This window comes from Anguilla anguilla, chromosome 4, assembly GCF_013347855.1.
Source record: "Anguilla anguilla isolate fAngAng1 chromosome 4, fAngAng1.pri, whole genome shotgun sequence".
NCBI lineage: Eukaryota > Metazoa > Chordata > Actinopteri > Anguilliformes > Anguillidae > Anguilla > Anguilla anguilla.
In genome coordinates, this window is record NC_049204.1 from 11,585,641 (window position 1) to 11,608,674 (window position 23,034).

The window sequence follows — 23,034 nt, forward strand, 5'->3', positions numbered from 1 at the left end:
GGCAGGACCGTCTCTCTCGTTAGTGCTCTCCCACTCTGTGGCCTCGTGCGTCTGGGTGTCTCCCTTGCATTCTGTCAGGAGTTATGTCTCTAAAATATGGAAGCTATACAGCCTGCTGGTTGTACCATGTTAGGGCCAGTGAATAGGAAAGCTGCACGGAGAGGGTGCTGTATCCCTTGGGGAGTAGTCGATGCTGGACAAATGAGCCTATCCGTCACTGCATTGAACTGAAAATAAACACCGGTGGGAAAATATGGATTAACAATGGATCCAGAGTTTGCTTTGCTTGTGAGGTAACTCCCCCCTAGGTAAAATGGGTGAAATGTTCTTCTTAAAGTCTTCTGAAAATTGCAAGAGAAAATTATTTTGCCATTTTCTTTTATTTTTCTTTAAGGATGCCATACTTGCCAACTCATCCTTTGACGTCCCTGCGCAATGAAAGCAAGACAAGCCCATTGCTCTTGTTTTTATTAAGACTTCCTTTCTCAGGAGTCATGAAGTGTGTAAGCTCATCATGAGAAACCAGCAGAAAACAGGATATGAATCAGCAGATAAGCACATTGATGCACACCCTTAGAATTATGGAAATTTTAAGGGGATTTTTGATGTTTAAAAAAAAAATCAAACCCATAAAATCAAGAATTCCCCTACAGACATGGAAACCTGAAAATTCTGCTGCCAAGAATCTGTTTGCCTGTCTCTAGCTTTACAATCCTCACTCTTTTGAAATTAAATGAATAACATTTAGCTTACTAAAAGAAAAAAAGTCAGTTAACTAATGTATTTGTTTCCTACTTCCATGTCTAATATTTTGGACATAGGATACGTAGAAAGTTATTTTCATTTCATAATGAATAGGAGGGAAGCAAACCTGGGCAAGACAAAATACGTTTTCTAGAGTAAAACCTATTTTGTCTGATAAAGTGTCATTTAACATTAAAATTTTGGTTAGAATAGTCCACACAATGAATTGTATCAATATATTATGTATGTGGTGACAGGCTATATTTGAGTGTGTCTAATAAATAAATCAGCAGTTTACCCATCAAAGTAATGGCTGGCCTATCCTGTTATCTGACATTTCTGCAATCTGGTTTTATTGAATGTCCTTAAACTGTGTGTCTGATTGAGTATAGGGGATTGTCTTTGTATGGTCCTGTGTAAAATAATAGGGTCAGTGGTTCATCTGAAAATCTTTGGCCATTCAGTAACAAACTGGATAAAGAAATACTCTTATGTTACGAAAGGATGTGTGTGTGTGTGGATGTACAGAATCATGAGTTGCAGCCCCTAAAAGAATAGAAACTCTTTTTCTTTTCCTTCATAGGCGGTCAGAGAGGGCGATTCCGAGTGAATCTTTCAGGATTTCACTAAAACCATTTCCAGTTTGTGTGTTCTGCTTTCCGTGCAGCTGCTAACCATCTCCCACGAAGACAGCAGAGACGAGGGGCTTGAGAACCTGCCGCGGTTTTGGCCGGATTCTCCTCTTGGGCGGCGCGAGCGCTTACGCGCTGCAGCCGTGTCTCTAACCCTCTCTCCGAGGCTCCTGCACCGAAGTGCCCTGTGCCAGAGACAAACGGCATCTTCCGGCCCCCGATTTGTCTTGTTTAAGAGGAGAAACAGCAGGTCCTCGCCGCGCCAACGTAATGTTTTGTTTCTTTTTTTTCCTTTATCTGCGGCGGTCCGCGGGCGCGCCTGGCTCGCGGCGGGGCCGAGCGCTTGACGTGACCAGAGGAGCCCTTTTACCCTCCGACCGACACCCGCAGTCGGGAAGCCCCGCCCCGCTCGGCTTCGCGAGGACGTCCCCCCGTCACAGGACCCGGTTCACTTTCAACACCCCCTCAACCCCCCTCCCCGCCCCCCCTCTTCTCCCAACCCCGGATTGTTTGGGTTGAAGTTCTAAATCAAATGTCTGAGTTGAACTCGAGCGCGCCGGTTATGAAAATATCGCACCCACTGAGAGATAGCCGCGAGGAAGCGAGCACAATGGGGCCCGGCCTCTCCTGCGGGACCCCTTCTGTGACAGGCAGGCCCTTGTCAGCCTGTCCGAAATTCCCGGACCCCCGGTTATTTATAGCCAGTCTCGCCCTCTCTGAGGGTGAGGGGACGCCCCTGCCCCAGAATCGCATGTTAATTAATCACCGTGTGTTTTTTTCGGCAGCCCTGCGCGCGTGTCTTTGCCGGGCGGTTCTTGGAGAAGGCCCCAGTTAGACTTTTCCGTCTTTCTTGGAGACTCGCGAAGTTGACTTGCCGGTCGGTGGCAATCCATGCCGGAAATCAAGCTGTTCCCTTCTGTCTGTCTGAGATGCAAATGGCAAACATGCAAATGCCACGGCAATCAGCTGTCACAGAATGCAGATGCAGAGTTCGCTGGTGTGTGCTTTCACAGGTAGAATTTTTTTGTTGTTGCAGATATAGATTTCAAACTCAGGATATGATGAATGGCATTCTGAATGGCATTCTGAAATTTTATTTGCCACCTTCAAGGCACTTTTTTCCAAGCTGCTGGTCCCTGTAGAATGCTGAAATTGTTTTTTTATTTATTTTTTTATGCGGCGTATACGTGGAAATATCTACCGTTTCAAGTAAATAATGGCTTATGTCTCCAAGCACCTGTCTCAACATCCTTCTCTGTGTTTCTCACAGAGTTAAGACTGAAAGGATTGATGTGTGGTTATTCTCAGTTTACTTCGGTACGGATCGCCACAGGCTCCCATGGACTTAAAATTACACAACCCAAAACCCCCTTGTACTGTCGCCGCTCTTTGAGTTCTCTCTGACAGGCTACTGAAGTGGTTGCCGGTGGGGGAGACTGTTCACAGAAGCCGATTCAATGCAGAATTCAGTGAAGCGTTGACTGGAAAGCGCAGTCCCTCGCGCTCTCGAGCGTGTGTTTTTATCAGAATGTGCAGCGATGGCCACTTCCCGGTGTTCTTGTACCCATGGAGGTGATTGCACAGAAAAACAAACATCTTTAACGCTCGAGCGGTCATGTTGAGACAAGTAACGAGTTCACCACCTGAGCGATCCGAATGCATGAAACGGCCCAATGAACGGTCTCATTAACGACACGTCATTAATTTGATTCCCACAAAGAGCAAAAGTTTAAATTCGCGTCTTTGTTTTTTTTTTTTTTTTTTTTCTGATTAGCCTTGCCTGCGGTCTCTGCTTCTGCGGTCATTTACAAGAAACCCACGGTCCACCGCCACTGAAACGGGGGGCCTCCCCCCCCCCCCCCCCCCCATGCCGTTGCACGTCTCCCGACCAACTCCAAAGGTTTCGAAGTTTTTCGCGAACGCAGCGACCGCGATCGCCGCGGTCCATTTGGCCTAATTGTGGCGCGCCTCAAAAACAGGGGCGGTTTATCTAAAACTGTTTGTCACGTGCCATTAGACGCTCGCGCCCTGGCTGTTGAGGTTCTGCCTGGGGAATGCGGCCGTGTGTGAAGGTCTGAATGAGGCCGAGAAGTCGGGTCCCCGGCCTGACAGGTTTACGTCTGCGAGAAATATACACGCTTAGAACATAAACCGCGCCGAGCGAGAGGGAAACCGTCCCCGGGTCATAGCCGGGCGCTTGTTAGGTCTGCACATCTCCAGCGTAAGTGCCTTAAAAATGGAGACAGATGTGAGGGCTGTATAGACAATTACACGTTAAGTGTTTGTGGAAACATTCAAATAAGTCTGGAGAACTTCATTTATCATGTAATTTGCATTTTGCATGCCTTCTTGCGCAGGCTTTCAAGCTGTTTTCGTAACTGGATTTGTCTGCCCGTCATGTGGCTTTTTAAAAATTAAAAAGTAATTGTAGTGCAATTTAACATTGGCAGAGGACATAGGGTTATACCTACAATGAATGTAGTGATAGTGTTCCGTATCATTTATTTATTGTTTTGCTACCTTTATTAGTAAGTAGGGAGCTATTTTGACCAATGTTTTCATTTGATGTATAGGGAAACTACATATTTAATGCGTAACCTTGTCCTGAATCATAACAGTACTACAAATAAGCATCTGTATAGATGTTGTGATCATTGGTTTAATTCAGGTAAGGATTAAATCAACTTTGTACAACATCTACAGCATCTATGAACCCTGTCCCTGGAGATCTACCTGTAGGTTTGCACTCCAACTCTATCAAAGCACACATCATTCCACAGCTAAAGATCTTCATTGAGCTGCCAATTAGTAGAGTCAGGTGTGCTAAATTAGGGTTGAAATGAAAGCCTACAGGATGGTAGATCTCCAGGAACTGGGTTGTTACCACTAGACTACAGCAATTATGAATTATTAGTCCATAAGAAGAATGGGTGAGGAAGTCCTATAAATCGGTGTCGCACAAACTAGGTGGCACATGCTGAACGTGAAAGCTTTGTGATTGTACTTGGATGACCATTAGGCAAGCTCGACACAGCATGGAATGCTGGGATATATTCCCAAAAATATGGAGCTACCAATTGTCCTCAGAGAGATGGTAAAATCATACAACCCATTTGGATGAGAGCATTTTAAATGATTTATTAAATTTTTGGTCATCAGCATGGAAAAAAACAAGTAAATTGTGCATTGACATGAGTTCATACCTTTTCACACGGGATGACTACATGCCACTTTTTTTGTGGTTTGAGCCTCTGTGATGATGTAAGACACAGAGATGGATTCAGTCTAGATTACTGGCAAAATGGCTAAGGCATTCTGTATTATCTGTTCTTTTCCTTATACTATCCCATGTTTTTGTTTTTCATTTTTTGTAACCAAGTAAATTTTTTGTTGACTGCAATTCAAAGTCACTGCAATTACTATACTTTGCTACAGTATTCAGTTTGTGAAATGTCTACTCACAGAAACACAAATCTGTGACTACGATATACAGAATTAAGGTTAGTTAAAGGAATAAGGAATCTGTACTTTTTCCAGGGTCCATCCCTGCTTGTGTTGAAAAGAGTCCCATTTATAGTGAATCACTTGGGACTGTGGAAACCAAAAAAAAATACCCTGACAGGGGACAACAGGTCAGAAAAACATGTCGTCTGGCCACGCTCCCAGAAGTAGCACATTCATTGTCAGTTAAGGTGTGTCAAGGGAAATGGGTTCTTTACAGTAGAGCAAACTGCTTTCTTATGTGAGTGGGGGAGGGAGAGTGGGGGGGGGGGGGGGCACAGAACCCCTCATGGACGACCGTGCCTTTGTGTGCTGAAAGACGGGGGGGGGGCTGGGGAGATTGATGGTGTGGAACGGGCAAGCTCCTTTTACCGGCCCGTGGCTTTAACTCCTACTAAGGCATTGTGGGGGAGTGGAGGTCAAGGCAAGAATGAGTCGGTGTGCGCTGCTCCCTTATAAAAAAAAAAACCCGTAAATGCCCAGGTTCTAATTTAGGGACGAGCCGTCGTGGCCTGTGCGGAAAGACGACCGGCTCGTCGCCCTTTGCTCCGCTTCGCTCGCGGCAGCAGATGGCGAGGCAATGAAAGTCAGGCCCTCTCGGTCAGAGGAGGAGGCCGCGTTCGGCGCCGAGCCCGTAAGAGAGAGGGGGCTGAGCTCCTTCCTCTCCGTCTCTGCTGAGGCGCGGACACGCCCCCGGAGTAGTGAGTGGCAGGCGAGAGTCTCCGCCCTTTTTCTGACATCACAAACGGTAGCATCGTGCTTACCCGGGGGTTACCTGGTTCGCTGGGCTGAGTTCTAAATCTCCTGATCAAAAGGCAGGCTGATGTAATAGTAAACCAAAGCACAAAGGCTTCATCCTCAAAACAGTAGTTAATGTATTGATCTGTTGCCCCACGTTTTAATGTGAGTGCGGTTGTCACCGTCTTAACTTCCCTTCTGTTGAGCTCACTCTCATTTACCTGTGTCACGTCTTTGTTTCTCTTCCAGGTTTGTGAAACCAGCCTCCATGTTCTTGGACCAGAACTTTAAGCGGCTTAAAAATGTCAATAATTATTTACCTCCTTTTGGATTCAAAACGCAAGGTATGAGTCTTGATCGAGCACATCACTGATCCGGTGTGTGTTTAGTACTACGTGAAGTGTGACTGTGGTAGAGACTGCATTCTACAGGTCAGGTATTGTCGACTTTACTATCATTGGCACCCTTAATACAGATGGCCAAGAAAATATAAATAAAACATACCCAAAAAAAACAAACACCACAGAAAAATATGAAAATTATTTTCTTTAATACTAATAAACTTGTTCAGAAAATTAGAATAATAAAAAAAAAAAAGATTTTGTATGTACTAATAGATTTATTTCCCAAAAAGATTAAAATTATTAGTTTTGTTCAAATAAAATATGATGTTCTTGGTACTTAGTGAACCCTCCCTTCATATAGCCTCTGAGATAGTTAGAGTTAATGATCATATTGTGTATTGTCTTTGACCATTACTCCCTACAGAATTTTTCAAGATCCTTTGGTCTGTATTTGTGGATAGCCCTCTACAATTCAAAACACAGATTTTTATAAGACTGAGGATGGCCATTGCTAAACAATTTTTTAGCCAGTTCAAGGTATGCTTGGGATAATTGACTTGCTGATAGATCCATTTTCAGCCATATCTCAGGTTCCTGAGAGTGGGGGGAAGCCTTTTATTTGGTCATCTTTATCAATATTTTTGGAGTCTGCTATGTTTGTGTGTGTGTGTGTATGTGTGTGTGTGACAGAGAGAGAGAGACAGTGGTTGTATGTGTGTGTCCATGCTTTTATCCTGTTTTCTTGTGATTATACAGAATTTTATGGTACCTTATCTGAAATAATTTAATACTTTTTTGTTACATAAACACAGGATTTAGAAAACCAAAAAAAATCACTTACAGTCAGTGGCCCATTGCATGCTGAGTAGATGCAGTGTGCATTTGGCCTATCCCCAGATCACTCCAGCAGGGACGCTATAAATCTTGACGCGCGTGTTGGCACTTGCGCAGATGCTGAGGGCATGTCTCGTGACATCTTTGCAAATTGGTACTCTGACTGATGTGCTAACCTGTGAAAAGAATTTTAATTCACAGTACTGGAATGTGTAGTACAGTATGTGCCAGAAAGCTGTGCTGCCGGTGCAGTGATTAACATTTTAAAGCAATATACGCTGTTTTACTGAGGTCATGTTTAAATGTTTTGTCAACCAAAAGAGGGGCAGAAGCCAACTCCCGACAAATTATAAAGAACAAAATTGGCTGCTCTCATTCACGTGTCTCTTAATTATTTGTAAAATAGGCCTGTGGTAGGTTGCACTGGGACGGTTTTCTTTTGTCCTGCATTTGTTGGGAGTCATTTGTTGGACATTTCCAGGTAAGAGCACAGGTGCCACGGAGGAAAAATGGCTGTGTCGTTCTGTCCTCTTATCTCATGTGGATTTAACCACTTGAGCGAAATTCTCTTGTTTTGCGAAGAGGATTGTAAACCGTTCACGGGCTAACGGCAAAACCGGCAGAAATCGACGGCGGTGGGTTCAAGCTGAACTCTTGAGAGCGGCGCGGGCTATTGAGAAGAGCTGACATGCTCGCCCCCGCTATGAGAGGTGTTTGGAGAACAGGCAGGAAGGACAGGCTGGGGAATGCGGGCACAGGCCCGAACGGGACCGCCAGCGGGCGCGCCTCCGTCGTTCGTTTCGCGGGACGCGGGGAGGCCATCATGGGCGCGTGCGTCGACAGCACCTGCGCCGCCCGGTCACGCTTCACTTCCCGCGCTCACGCTCGCAGCCGCCGGCGACGATAGCGTATCTTCTGGCACCTTCTGCTCAGAAGGTCATGTCGAATCATCCGTTTTTTTATCCGTTAATAAAGGCAAAAAAGGGGGCTGCATGTTTAATGAGTGCAGTGAAATTTTACAGTTTATTTTAAGTAGAGACACAAAGACTGCATTGAATTTCTTAATCCAGCGCTTGGGGTGTGACGGTACGATTGTTCTGTGGGTGGCGCTAAAACACCAGGTTATTTTCTCTCAGCGGCTGTAAATGGGCAGCGTTGGCACGATGACGTCGGGTACCATCATCCCTCTGGACTGCAATACGGCTTCTAACTTTTAAATGCCCTCAAATTTAATCACCCCTCTTAAGAACCAACAGGTTTAGTCAACACCGTGAAAACCGTGATGTATTCTAGGGTCTTTTGGTCCCTTTTTCTGTTGAAACTGACAGAGTAAAATGGATTCATCACCAAGTAACGGAGCGCGATATACGATATGGTGGTGCTACGTACCATTTATTTTTCCAAAAGCAAGAGTTGGCAATTTCTCTGTGGATTGCAGTCAAACTTAGTTTCCCACCCTGTGCACCTGGCTCTCTCTTTCTTAACAGACTTAACAGAATATCAATAATTTCAAGGGATCCGAATCAGGAACATTCTTGTAGGTGCTAACAATTGTTGGCACTGTCATATCCGCCATGATTGATGAGGTCCATTTAAGACTCACACGAAGGCGCTAAAGTCAAGCTGACCCATCGGCAGATGTATCAACGCAAAATTAGTTTTCGTTTCAAATTCCTGTATCGGGCGCAACAAAAGTAAGGAAAATAGCGGCTGGCCTGCTTGAAAAGCTTGGCTGAGCACGGGCACATTCCGAGATTTTGCAATAATGAGCAGTTACGCGCAGGTATGCACAGAGCATATGTGAATGTCACCTTTGTATTTTGTCAAGGGATGAGTGCTATATATAGGCGAAGATTTCCAAAGGAGATCTCCTTGTTTACGTCGCACCTGGCTTCTGTTTTCTTCACGGATCGCTGGACCAATTTTGTTTCCCTTGAAACAGTAGTCATGTGGCGAGGCGTTACGTGTCGTTTTTGAAAAGAGTTCCCCATAAAGGATTTCAAAAGGCAAACGGGGGGGTGGGGAGGGGGGGGCGGGGTGAGGGGGGTGTTACTGCAACAGAAAGTAGTTGAAAGGCAGAGCAGTCGTAGGCTGCAGCAGACGTTGCGTTAACCGCGTGCGAACCACCCGCGCGTCGCCGCGTTCCCTGTTTTTGCGCCACTGCTCTCTGTGCCCTCATTCGCGTCTGCTGAAAGCGCTTTGCGATCCCGTAGCATGCCTCTGCAGCTCGAACTGTGCAAAAGCACTGGGTTTTTGTAGGGTCACTAGGCAGCTGGAAAGTCTGTTGCACTACACAGGTTCACCCCCCTCCTAAAAAAATACTAAAAACAAATATAATACAAAAAAAACTGAATTGTAGGCTTGTTCAGAATGTGTGCGCCAAGGCTCAAGTACCCCCAGGCTCCCTATGTAAAAGTTCTGGAAATGCATCAGATCTACTGGAATTGAAGCATCGCATGCCCTTCACATGTACCAAGAACATCCCTAGAAGTGAGTTTACGGTTTTCACAAACAGACATCTTACCCTACGCTGCCTGTCAGGTTTTACACCGCCCAGCGGTCAGTGACACCGTCTTGTTCCAGTACGTCTGTCGTCTCCATCCTCTAACATTTATGGCACCCAGGCCTATTCCCGTGAAAAGATATCGCACACCTTGCGGTGTAGGGCGAAGTGGGATGGGCCTCGTGGCCTCAAAGACATACTTGGGTGAAATGTTTACATGAGCTAATTAAAAAAATATATCTCACCATTTTTCAAAGTCTGTGTGGGCTCAAGATTTGTCTTCCTAGACGGGAGAGGAATTTTTCATGCAGTCATAGGTGATGCGTGATGCCAGAGGTTGACGGTTGCTGCCCTGATTTTGGCTGCCGCTGTCTTTTTTTTACACGTGTCTTTCCGTTAGAATAGCTGTACTCTGTTACAAAAGCCTAGCTGCATCTTAAAAAAACTGGTCTCTGCAGTGAACACTGTTGTAGGGGTCTTGGTCAACACTGGACATCATAGAATACATTGAAACTATTGGGAAAGTTGTCTTTTCATAATGGAACGAAACCGAAAGTCTCTCACTGCTGACTGACTGTGAATTCCACACTGTGGACACAAGCACAAGGCCACCGTCTGAAGCCATTCAGTCTATAAAAAGTCCCATTGTAGTTACACAGGCTTTTGCATCCCTGAAAAAGGCCTCTCTGAGGTACAACGGTGCCCCACCCCTGAATGCTTATGCCGGAGAGTGTTTTTGTGTTTCACTCTTTTGATATTCCTGTTTACGGTTTGACTGAAACCACAGCAGACCTTTTCCTTTCAAATTAGGGTCTAGCCTGATTGAAGTTGTGGCGTCGTGTTTGCATTTTTTTTAATTGGCTATTACTAGCATTGTGATTTTCCATCTCTTCCTATTTTCCTTTCTGCTCCCATTAGTCATGAAATTGAGATTTGGGGCAAACGCTTACTTTTTAGCTATCCCAAATTAAGATGCTTGGGAAAGACTTTGAGTCATATTTGTTGTTATGGATCTTAAAGATTTTCATGTTTTTCACCGTCATTGTTTTCAAAATGAAGCATCCAGTGATAAACAGATGAATGGAAGTACCTCATAAAGGCTGAAGTTCATGGGACACCAGCCTTGTTCTTTGCATGTTATGAGAAGAGGAAGTCTGTGGGGCAAATATGCATTTCACATTGGTTCTATCATGCCATAAAAACCCAATAAGAGACATTTGGGGTGCCATTTCGTTTTCTTTTTTAATGATGTTTAAGAAAATTAAAGGAGTGTACGTGCATAGCAATGGTGAAGGATGGTAGTGGTAAACCAAACTGCCCTTGCCTGAAGTGAGACATTTAGGACTTCAAATTTTTTTTTAAATTATATATTTAATATACACGGTAATATATATTACATTTTCGTCCTGTTTTCACTGTGATTTCTGAGAAGCTTTTTTCACCCTCACATTCTTCTGTTTGACCAGATTGGATTTTTTCTGTTTCGCCCCGTAGCCACGCAGAGGTCTGGAGGCCCGTTGCAACATAAGCCGTACTCGCGCGTCTCCGATAAACCGTACTAAAAATAACGCGGCACAAGACGATGTCAAAATATGCCGTAAACAGGGGCGCCCGACCCCGTGGAGAAAAAGGACAGGAATGTTCGCTCTGTTAGAACATCTCAACAGTTCGGACCCTACGGTATTGCCGACCGGTGATGTAAGCAAATTCCCAGAGGGCCGAGGATTGCTCACTTCATCAGAGAGACGTGCTTGTTTAAAAATGACATTCTTGACTGAGGTTTTTTATGGTCTTTTTCCGAAGTGCCTTTAGCTGGATTAATTTCTCCCACTCAGGGAGGTTCTCAGGTCCGGCTCTCGGGACCCCTTATCTCTGAATGATGGGATAATCTGAAAAAGTGTTCAGCTGTTCTCTACCAGCCCACCCAGACTGCGGTGTAGAGTCGTTACACTCTCAGTAGATGTCACATTTTAAATAAAGCATTGTATTAAGGCTGTACATTATGTTGGATGGACATTTTAATATTGTTTATTTTCTTGACTAAAAATTTTTTTCCTCCTCTTTCCTCAGAAAATATCATAGAAGTTATATTATCAGCCACGAAGGACTACGGCCTTAGTCCAGAATTGAACAGGTAAGCGTCTCTGAATTTGGTGCAGTTGAATCGATGGCAAAGTTTTATTGCTGACTCATCGCTCCAGTAAGACAGGATCTCATTGTCCAACTTCCTGTCCCAGCAACCCACATTAACCACATGGCTCCACGTAGCACAACACATTGGATTCAGCTCAAGTTGTGCGCATGGACCAAGGGACTTTTGGCTCCCCGAAAGCTGAACTTAGTGGTGACGTTTCCAGACAGGCCATGACCTGTGGTCTCCTGCCCATCGCCGCTGTGCTTCAGTTGAAACGGTTGAGGTCAGCGACCAGCTCTCCCCACAGCAACAATGGCTGCTCTGTACCCCAGCAAAAAAAAGTCCATATTATACATAGTATATAGTGAATAGAACAGTACCAAAGGATGAGGGACATCGTAGGACCTTTTAGCTCAAATTTGGGTGAGCGAGCGAGAAACCCCTCAAATCCATCCCAGGACCTCAGTGTAAAAGAACCTGGCAGATTTCAGAGACCCTCGGCTTCGCAGCCACACACACAGCTTCACAAGCTGTACGAGCTTTGCCGCTCGAAGGGGAGGGAGAAGCGTTTATCATATGAAAATACAGGCTACTTAACCTGGAAATTCCACAGGCTTGCCGTACAGATACGCCCCTCCCCCAGACGACAATAGAAAATTCATCACTGGGGTCCACCCTGGCCGCTGGCCTCGTTTTTAAATTTCTCCTCGGGCTGGCGGCACGTCCCGAGCGTGATCTCTGGCTGGAGAATCCTTCTGTGGGGGATCCTTTTCCTTCCTTATTAAGGAAAGGAGAGGATGTATTAAGGACTTACTAAGGGGACTCGTTCTTGTGGTCTGAAAGGAATTTGTTTTGGAATACGGATTGTTCAGTGAATGAAATAAAAGTCCCAGTTTGGCTTCTTTTGGAGAGTCATTTTTGAATGAGTGTAGGAACCTGTAGACTTTCTTGTCCAAAACTTGAGGAGTATAAAGTGTTTTTTCTGGGCATACGTGCATTTTAATGCGTCTGCTTCCCCAGTCACTGCAAAGATACGTCTGAAAGAGGTTTCCAGTGGCTGAAGACTCTCTCTAGATGAATAATTACTCAATCCGATCGGTCTTCTCTGCTCCTTTCTCACTGCCAGTCGTTTGACCTTCGACCCCGTGATGATCTTTGTGCAAACACTCAGCCCACCCCCATCGCCAGCTCGCGGAGAGCGTCTGCCCTGTCGTTCTCGAATCGGAGGAACGCAGCTCCGCATTGTCATCCGCTTTCCATATTTATCCGAAGATTAATGTGGGAAATTTTAGTTGCGATGCGACTAAACGGCCTTCTGTAAACAAGTAGCCCCTCCCCCCGGTAAACATGTTCTGCCAATGGCTCGGTCCAGAGCAGCGGCCAGGGAGAGATGTAGGAGGCTGATGTACCGGGCCTTGCTCACCCCCTCTACAGGAGCGCATTTATCTGTGCATCCCTTACTCTCCTTCCTGTAAAAGCCTCAGAATTGTGTAAAATATACTTATTTTACAGTTTCCTGGAGAAGTGAAAACTAAGGAAGGAAATAATGAATTTATTGGTGCTGATAATGATGATAATAATAATAATAATAATAATAATAGCAACAACAGCGAGAACAATGTATAATAAATGGTCAACCTTATTTTTTATTAAAGTAGCCCTTTGCGGTATACATTTTAAGTGATGACATACTGCAGTCAAACTGGCATGATGCATTTAAATGGCTGAAGTCCTGAAGGTATATATATATCTCTGACATAGCCTGCTTTGGTGAAGTCACTCAAATTCTGTCTGTCCGCAGTCTGCCCTGTAGACGATGCGTCATCGTGGGGAACGGAGGGATCCTCTCTAACAAGTCTTTGGGCTCCCGCATCGATGAGTATGACATCATCGTGAGGTAAGGCGAATTGCTCACTCTTGTCGCCTTTTGAACCAGGCCTCGTGATCATGAATTAGCAAAATAATCACTGGTGACACCATTAGAGAAGAGTGTCTCCTACACCTTTGCTGTATAAGCAGAAGATAGAGGAGGGTATTGTTTGACAGCTTAGTTTTGACATTAGCTTTTTGATGATACACTGTACCCAATCTCACTCACTCACTCACTGGATAGAGCCCACCTACTCATAATCAGAGACATTTGTTTGGGTGTATAGTGTAGTGTGGTGATAGAATGAAAGCATTGCTGTGGGTTAGCGTTGTGTTGGTGAGTGTAGTAGAGTGTAAGATCTCCTGAAGGGCAGTGAAGGGCCGATGAGTATGTGATGGAATGGCTGTGTTCTGTAGATTAGCGGATTGTTAGTGAATGCGGTGATGGATGGACTGTATTGCGGTGAGTTAATGGCCCTACCTGGTTCAAAATGGCTGAAGGTTGGAGAGCTGAAACGCACAGGTGCCACTGCTGGGCATGTGTTGATCTGTGGTGGATTGGTTCCAGGTTCCCATCTCACCTCAGACCTCAGGTCAGCTACTTTAGTGCAACCCTGCCCCCTGGAATCCTCTAGTCTCGCCCTTCCCCCCAGGTCTAAATCCCCTGGACAGATACCTCAGGGACATCTCAATGCTGAGGACCCTGGACCTCTGTATTCTTATCTGGGAAAAATACGCCTTCAGCATGTTGCTTAAATTCTTGTGCTTCTCTCGCCCTAGTGATTCTTTGGCATTTATTTGCTCTTATCTCAACCTCATATCTTTAATAAGAAAGGTCTATGTAAAGCTAGATTAGCTTGTGTGAACAGTCAAGTGAAACAAAATATTCACCGTATCTTTCTCTCCCAGAGATTGCACGATAATGTGAAATTCTTAGAAAAGCAAAACAAAATCCTTGTAGAACATCTTGCATCGTGTAAACATTGGCAGTTTCGTTTACTTTTCACCCATTTGAATAAAAAGCCCCACGCGGTCAGAGGAGCTCCCAAATGAACAAGAATGCAAGTCAATAAAATGAAATGGATCTGCTCCAACTGTGCATTCACACCCTCCTGCTCTGTCAGATTTCCCATCTCTCCCACTGGTTACACTGCAAGCAGAGCATGTTGTGATGTTTTGACACATTCAGATAAAACTAGATGTGGGTATCGTACAATAATTGCTTTGCTGGTTGGGGTCTGGCTGTTTTTTTCAGATATTTAAATCAGTCCTGTACCAAATTTAATATACTTGTGTAAAATATAGTTGGAATAGCCTGAAAATGCTCCACTAATGACCTTCAAATGACATGGTCATTTGTAATGATCTACAATTTAACAAGTGGCGCAGAAAAATGAAACACTTATAAACAACTGATCAGAATTCATTTTTTCAGTGCTGGCAGCTCAGTTATTGGTGTTGGTATTTGGTCCGATGCTGTGTTCTAATCAAGAAAATTATTCCCCGCTTGGAACTGAAATAACGAGTACAATCAAAGTGAAACAGATTTATATCTGAACAGTGTTTCATTTGGAATGATTGGGATCAGTATGTTTTGGCCTACTGTTTTTGACTGGCTACTACTATTTTATACTAGGCTATATGTAATTACGAAGCAATTGAGTTCTCTTCAGAAGTACGTATGGGTAGGGGTGCCGGCCCGTTGTGTTTTTTGGGTGAGAGGGAGGGGGAGCCCCAAAGCCAGAGCCACTGTCTAATTGCATAAATATGTTACGCGATCAGTACAACTCGCCATAGGCTGTAGGCGTGGTTTCTAAGAAACCCTAGAGCGTGTCTCTATTGGAGTAGCGTCCGTGACCCCCCAACGCCCCCCCCCCCCCCACGCTGCCGCCTAATGGGTTATGGAAGAGGATTGGTGACCAGAGGCTTGAAACCTTGCGTCAACTGTCACTTCCATTTGAACCGCGTAAGCGTAACCTCCCACCGCCGCTGGGTAGCCGAGTCGGACGCGGAGGAAGCGCTCACATCTGTGGGGCCTGCGGGACCAGGCGGGCCGAGCCCTCATCTGCCCAAGTCCAGCGAAACGCCGCGCTCCCTTTTCGGGCCGAGGCGCGTGATGGGAAACAGCCCCGTCCTCTCCTCGCGAAACCGGGAGCGTCGCCCGACCGCCACGCCCCAGCCCGTCCGAGCGACCCCTGACGCCCCGCTGCCGTCTGACGGCTCGCGTCCCTGACCCGGGGAGCCGGGTGCGAGCTGCCCATCCGCGAATGAAAGCCTGGCTGCCAGCCCCTGCCGTGCAGGCCGTGACCGAGGCCAAAGGCGCCACCTGCCCGGGGTCTGCCTTCCCGCCTCAGTCTGATAGACGGGGGCCGGCAGCTCGGTCTGCCTTGGCCCATGGCTGACGAAAGTCTTGGTGAAGCACAGCATTGACAAAGGGGCCCTGTTTTTTAAATTGACATCTATGCACCTTTAGCGTTCAGAGGTACGGTCAACCATCTGGCGACAAGCATATTTTTCATCGCATCTGCTGTGAATCGTTCTCTAATGGGGCGACATAGCTCAGGAGGTAAGACCGATTGTCTGGCAGTCGGAGGGTTGCCGGTTCAAACCCCGCCCTGGGCGTGTCGAAGTGTCCTGGAGCAAGACACCTAACCCCTAACCCCTAACTGCTCTGGCGAATGAGAGGCATCAATTGTAAAGCGCTTTGGATAAAAGCGCTATATAAATGCAGTCCATTTACCATTTAATGGCGGCTGAACCCTGCCCGCAGGTTGAACGAGGCCCCGGTGAGCGGCTTCGATAAAGACGTGGGCTCCAAAACCACCATGCGGATCACCTACCCGGAGGGCGCCATCCAGAACCCCTCGCGCTACGAGAAGGACTCCCTCTTCGTCTTCTCCGCCTTCAAGCCCCAGGACTTCAGGTGGCTCCGACAGATGATCTTCAAAGACAATCAGGTAAGCCAACTGTGACTGACCAACAGGGGGCGGTGGTGAGCTGGCTGGAGTGATCTCCAAAGAAAGGAGAATGCAGAATGTGGAAACACGGGGAAAGCTGTGGACATCTACTGTTAAAAAGTACAGAGACCCTAAAATATCTAAAATGTATCATGTCATCAGTTCAGATTCTTTCTACGCTGATTAACACTGACTGTTCCTTCTCCTCCAGAGTTACATAAAATTCACATTACACTCATTACAGTTGCAATTTTACTTGCTGCGCCGATACAGCAGTTTTCCTTTGTGTTTTTCAATGTACTTTATTTTTAAAGGAGGCACTCATAGTCCTTGTAGTTGTGAGACAAGTGGCGGCATGCCGATGATATAGAAATTAAAGAGAGCGATCTAGTCAAACAAGACTTTCTTGAGGCTACTTGCAGAGATCATTTAAAGAGCAGCAGTGGTGACTGTTTTCTTTAATAATACTTGCATCTAAAAAAACTTGTGGGCATTAAATAAGTAAAACAATAATTTCCGGTTTCAACAAAGAGAAAACTGCATTCTGAATTTCTGCGATAAAGAAAGCAATCTGAAAGTTGAAGCGGTTCCTTTTGTCTGGCCGTTCGGGCAACGTCGTTGTCGAGCTGAGCGACGGCCGCTGAACTAGTTCCTTAATTGTCAGGTATGCCTGACTGAATAGGGGCTCTCCTTATCTCTCTGAAGTCGAGTGCGGCAATTTAATGAATCTGCTCTTTCTCCACCGTTATCAGAGAATAATAATAAAAGGGTTCCTGGTTGCCCACGAGGGGTTTTATTTGGCTGACCTGAAGTCTTCTGGCTGTAAGTCGGTGTAACATGGCTGCCGTTAACTGTGTGAGAACCACGGCTAGGGCGGCTGCCACGGTCGTTCTAAGCAGTGGCTGCGCTGAACTGCGGGGAACCTCTGTCGTTTAGCGCAGCTGTGGCTTTTCCGGGACCTGTAGCCGATAGGAGCTCGCCGGCAGACATTTATTTATCAGCTGCGGTACGGAGAGAGAGAACGCTCGGCCATTTAAGTGCTCCCCGCCTTTGAAGAGCCGTGATTTGTCCAAACGGCGGATTCGAACAAGCGGGACAGCGGAGACGGTCCCGATAATTGATCTGCCCCGTGCTCCCCGACGAATTGCCTTTGATCTCCGACAGGAAGACTTTCGCCAAATGCTTTCCCGATGGCAAATGAGTAAATCACCGGGCCCAAAGAATTCTGCTAACCTTGGCGATAAAGAGTATTTCGCAGGTGGGGAGAGGCCAGCGAAATGAGCGTGATAAATAAACTGGGGCCGGGGACAGCTTGGTCGAGTGGGCGCACATAATTTTACTTCGCCCCCCTTGGGGTTTTTGTTTCAAAGTACGGTTCTCTGTGTTTCCAGAGCTGTAGGCGAAACACCCTGGGGTTATACGGCCATGCTGACCCCAGTGTAAATGCGTACGCGCAGTCCATGGCTGCCTGGGCGTCATGGCTTTTTATCACTATGACCAAACTCTGTCTCATCTATTACAATCCTGAGAGCATCGGGTCAAAGGGAGAGATATCTAATGATCAGTTGTATGTAGTTGTTTGTCAGCTATGTAAGTAGAAGCCATTGCTTACTGCACATGCATTTTGTTTTTGAAGTCAAAAGAAAAAATGCAAGCGTGTTGTATTATAAAGCTACAATGGCGTGAATATTACAATGTAATGTTCTTTTTTGAGACTTTTAAAGATCTAAAACAAGCCAGTCGATTGTACTTAAGAGGCGTGTTACCATGTAGACAGTTACCTTCAGCAAAGTGTTCTTTTGAGTGATGTTTAATCCAGAAATACCTTTCCCTTTCTGTCTTTTTGCGACCATGAGTCTAAAATAACATTGAGTTGCATGTGGGATCTTTGAAGTCCTGGTTTCAGAAGGGTGCTTTTGTGTCGTGTTTATACATTCATTCTGTTGGTGGAAAGAATGTTTGGCCTTTCAGGGTATCGCCAGCCTTTGTGCAGGTATGTCTTCCCTGAAGAGAGGGGGGTGGTGTGTGTGTGTGTGTGTGCATGTGTGCTTGTGTTCATGTGAGTGTGCGCCGCCTGTGTGCATGTGTGTGTGTGTGTGTGTGTGTGTGTGTGTGTGTGTGTATGTGAGGTGAATACACCATAATGCAGCATTCATCATTTTGTGTGCACCAGGTGCCACTGGTTGAGTTTACTGCCTCTAGGTATCACTGTTTCACCATGGCTGCTAAGAAAATCACATTAAGTCAGAAAAGACTGGTTTCACTTTTCTCGCCAAATGGAGGCCCACAGTTGTCTTGTCATCATATGTTCAGCCCTATTTTGGTGCCTCTGTTGAATATCCTGTTTTGTTAAACCAATCAGATTCAATTTCAAAGCAGGTTTATATACATTCCTTCAAAAAAAGAAAGAGGATACTTATGATGTAGAAGTTGCCTCTAGTTTTTCTTCGATATAATTAGGAAAGGATTTTTTTTTAAATTTAAAACTAATTGAAGCTTCTCTAATTATAATCTTTGTCATTATTAACAGCTGTAATGACTGATCTTATTTTCTGATCTTTATTTTTCATATCTGAAATTAAAAATGGAAAGCACACAACATCCCAGTGCAGAAACATGCTACATTATGTACACACTGCATATTTTCCCACAAAATACTTCTTTGTAGTCTAAATTGGAGTTCCCATAAGTGGTTTGGGCTCAGGCTAAATCAATGTACATCCTTGTTTAGGTAAATATATCTTTGTATATTGTGTATGGTGGGAAACACAGTTGGGAACCAGACAAGAGCGGCCTGAAATGTCAATGTATCCAGTGTGACCCAATCAAGGGTGTTTACATTGTGTTGTATTTTGGGGTTTTTTTTTTCTTTTTTTTTGACATGAGTCAGTGAAACGTGTCCCTTTCATATATATATATATATATATATATATATACATATATCCATGCAAAAAATCTGTAAACCCAATATTGAATTTTTGTGCAGCACAATTATGCCCATTTCGAATTAAGTGAATGGAAACTTGCAAGGGTGTTTTTCCAATTGAAGAGAAATGACTCGTGTCATTTTAAATAAGTCCTCTTTTCCTTATGTAAGTCTGGCCAGAGAGGCCTTAAAGAAAGTTTGATCTACCAGCGCTGTGAAATGGCTCTGGAGTTAGCCAAGAACTCAGTAGGAACTGTTACTTGTCTCTGGCTATTTTCCAAGCCATTTCTCTATCTACTGGTTAGGCAATGGGACTGCCTTACTTTGGAAGATCAGCATACTTGGTGAGTTTGTAAATGGAGGACATAATTTTTAGCACCACTTTTTCTTGGCACAGCCAAAAAGCATTGACACTAATGTAGTGGTATAACTCATCAAAGTAGTTCACGTCACGTTATTGTAAGTGGCCGTAAGGTCAGGCTGACCCGGCTTCCTGTCTATCCGTTCTGTTCAGAACTGTGCCGGACGCGCCTGACCGGACTCCTAAACACCCAAAACCGTACAACACGCTGCGGTCAGGGCTCATTGAAGGTTCTTCCAAGCATTTCTCTCGAGCCCTGCGCTGCACTGTGTCTGCGTGTGCATATGTGTCCTGTTTCTTTGTTGTCTTAGCAAATGTGGAGTTCAGACAAAATAAGGGGTGACTGATCGGGACAGCGAAGAAAAGCAGCAGGAGCATTAAAAGGGCCCGAAAGAAGGGAAGCAACCCGGAGAGATTTCTCTCGAAGGAACTCTCACAGAATTCCTTTACCTTTTCCCCCCATAATCCACCCAGTCCGTCCTGTCAGGAGAAATGAAGTGGATGCTTTAAAGATGTTTTAATCCTTTGCTTCCTGCTCCCATCTGTTTTAATCCCTTATTATTTCAACCTCACACGGCTACGCTGGGATCGTGAGGTCACCTGCCGTGCGTGATTTCTTAAGACAGCTGTGCCATCTCCCAGAAAAGCTGCGAACGCCTTTGACCCACTGCTTCTGTGCTTAGGGGTTTAGTGCCGAAGGTGCCTTTTTTTTTTTTTTCCAGGGCGCGTTTCTGATTACAGTCTTTGTTCCTCGCCGTGGGTTTGTGAAATACGCTAGCGAGCGAAAGAGGACAAACATGCCATTTTTAACATGAGCGGCTGGTGATGTTGCCAGAATCTGGTGTACTTTCCACTGTTTGTTTACCTGAGAGGGGCCCTGTAAGCATGCTTTCCATGTGCTTGTGTCATCCCCCCTTTCCTCGCTCTGTTCACTGCTGGAACCTTCTGGAAGGGTAGCGAGCAGGATATCAGCTCGACAATACTCCACCAAAAAGCCACAGGGACTCTTTCTTGCACATTTCTGCAACAAACCTGACTGAACTTCTCCCACAATCTCCCATTTCATTTATACTCCTCTGGGCACAGAGGATCCTTGTATATGACAGTAATTTCCCTGCGAGTTTACTCCATATCAGAACACATTTCAGTCCTGTAGTATTTTTCAATAGCAAGCTAAGATGTTTGTAGATAGTTAATTGCTTCTCTAAAGTTATCTAGGCAAACATTTCATAAATCACACTCAGGAATAAAGGGAAAATTATCCCAGGGTAATCGAAAAGAACATCAGCTGACAGACATGGCATTTTATCCCGACTGCTGTAGGAGACGGAGTTGCTCTGAAAGTTGCTTTGCAGGTTCAGCGATTCTCATTTGGTCGCTGGGCAGGTGTGTTCACCTGGAGGGGTCAGGCTGTCATGCAGATAAATGGCCTCCCTCGATAAGTTTGTTGCTTTGGCCGCTTTTTGTTTCAAAACAAGGATGGATTTTGTCCCATCTGGTTTTTGAAGAGATTATATGTATCCCCATAACAGGAGGTATAGGATGATCTCCTTTTCTGGATCACTTTACAAAATGACAGGTGGGTGCAAAGATTAAAAAGAGGAAAGATTGAGGCAGTCAATTATAAAGGAAATGCATATTTTAAATTTGCAAGGAAAGATGACTCCTGAAGGAGAAGATACTCATGGAAATGTATATTGGCTTAACATAACATAAAAGTCACAAAAACATAACTGCATAAAGTAGTTTCTACTCGTCATTCTTGCATGGGAAAGTATGCTGCTTTCTTTGTGTATTGAAATAAATTGCATGGCTGTCAAAGCTGTTAATGTATATTTATATACGTCAAGTGTGACCCCAAAAGTTGTCTCGACTTTTGTGACTGGCTTAGTTCACAGTGGGGTTGCATTATTGCCACGTGCAAGATTAGCTCCACCCTTATTTTGCAAAATCCCTTGGCCTTGTCCTGCTCTTAGTTTCAAAAGCTAGGAAATGCTCTTTAAGTCTCTCTGTATCCGTTTCAAGACCTGGAACCATTCATGTCACAGCATATGTAATTAGAGAATATGTCTCTGTCTACGTAGGTATTGAGATGGTAACGGAGCAAGGTGTGGCATGTTCAGAATTAATGTCCTTGAGCAATATTGATTTCAATGGGGGGAAAAAAATCTCAGCACTGTGTTGTTGAATATCTGGAGGGGCACAGTCTTTCCTGTGAAGGTACATGGGTGTAAATATGTTTCTTTCTCGGAGCCAGTGCTGGTCATGCTATCGTTTATGGCTTTTTTTTTACCATAATGTGTTGTGGCAATTAATTAAAGTTAAAGTAAAGTAATTAATGTGAATCAAGGGCCCGGGACAGTAACCAGACTGATGTGTGTGTGTGTGAACCCTCTACCACCACACTTTGATCTCTACAGGCCTGCCGTGACAGGCAAATGTGTAGTTTTCGTAGAACCCAGAATCCCTGACGCTCCCTCCGGTTCTCTGAAACTGGGTAACTGGCGTGTGTGTGTGTCTGTGTGTGTTTGTACGTGTGTGCGTGTGTGTGTGTGTGTTTGTACGTGCATGCATGGGTGGGTGGGTGTGTGCCTGCATGGGTGGCTGTATGCGTGTGTGTGCATGCGTGTGTGTGTGCACGTGTGTGTGGGTGTGCATGTGTGTGTGCGTGCGTGCGGGTGTGTGTGTGTGCGTGTGGTGGACCCGGGTGGAGAGCTTGCCACAGAACGCTATTTTGAATCGTAGCCCAGGAATGAAGACTATCTGCAGTGAAATCCACTCTGTCATACTAATGCAGCACCTTCCCAACAAGCGTTCCTGCCAAACCCTTCCAAAACTGTTATTCTTCTGTGGGTCAAAGAGAAAACCCAAACACACACACACACACACACACACAGAGACACGTGCCTACGTGCCGTGGAGCTGACCCCCGTACTTCAAGTTCAGAGGGAAATTTTGTCGCTCAAACAAACCGTCCAGCAGTCGCCCCCCCGACCGTCCATCGAACCAGATGGCGCGTTCCAGAGGGTGCGTCCGCCCTCTCCGCGGCTGGCAGAGATGCCTCTCCGGCTATTTGGAGTTAAATGTGAGGCTGCTTGTGCGAAGGGGGGCGGCTGGCGCCACAGCATGTGTGCCCCAGATGTGCACCAGCTTCCACAGATGGGGCGGTCACCCGCTGCCCCGGCCTCAGCGGCCTGCCCTCCACCTGCCAGTCCCCCCCCCCCTCTGCTCGGGCTACTGGCGGCAGCCAGCGGCACCTGCCTCCCAGCGGCCCGCCGGCCGTAAGACAGCCTGCAGCACCGCGGCAGCGCGGAACAGCGGAGCGCACGCACCGTGAAACTTTAAACCGGCAAACACGCGCTTCGAAGGAAACTCTGCCCCGCAACGTGAAATCAGCAGCCTTGTTTCTTAGCCGGGGCTAATAAAGACCAGGCTGTGCGGCTGTTCGCGCTCCGACGGTAGGTACACGGATGAAGGATGTTTTGAAGCAG

At 45.7% G+C, this 23,034-nt stretch overlaps 1 protein-coding gene across 9 annotated transcripts in view; it reads left to right on the forward strand.

The window, feature by feature from the left end:
* The window catches only part of st3gal3a (ST3 beta-galactoside alpha-2,3-sialyltransferase 3a), an 85,476-nt gene that overhangs the window by 46,349 nt on the left and 16,093 nt on the right, over positions 1-23,034 (forward strand). For all 9 annotated transcript variants that reach the window (XM_035413572.1, XM_035413578.1, XM_035413580.1 and 6 more), the window contains 4 exons: positions 5,865-5,959; positions 11,367-11,430; positions 13,232-13,327; positions 16,070-16,256. In XM_035413572.1, the coding sequence (XP_035269463.1) occupies positions 5,865-5,959; positions 11,367-11,430; positions 13,232-13,327; positions 16,070-16,256 (442 nt within the window). The remainder of the gene's footprint in view (positions 1-5,864; positions 5,960-11,366; positions 11,431-13,231; positions 13,328-16,069; positions 16,257-23,034) is intronic.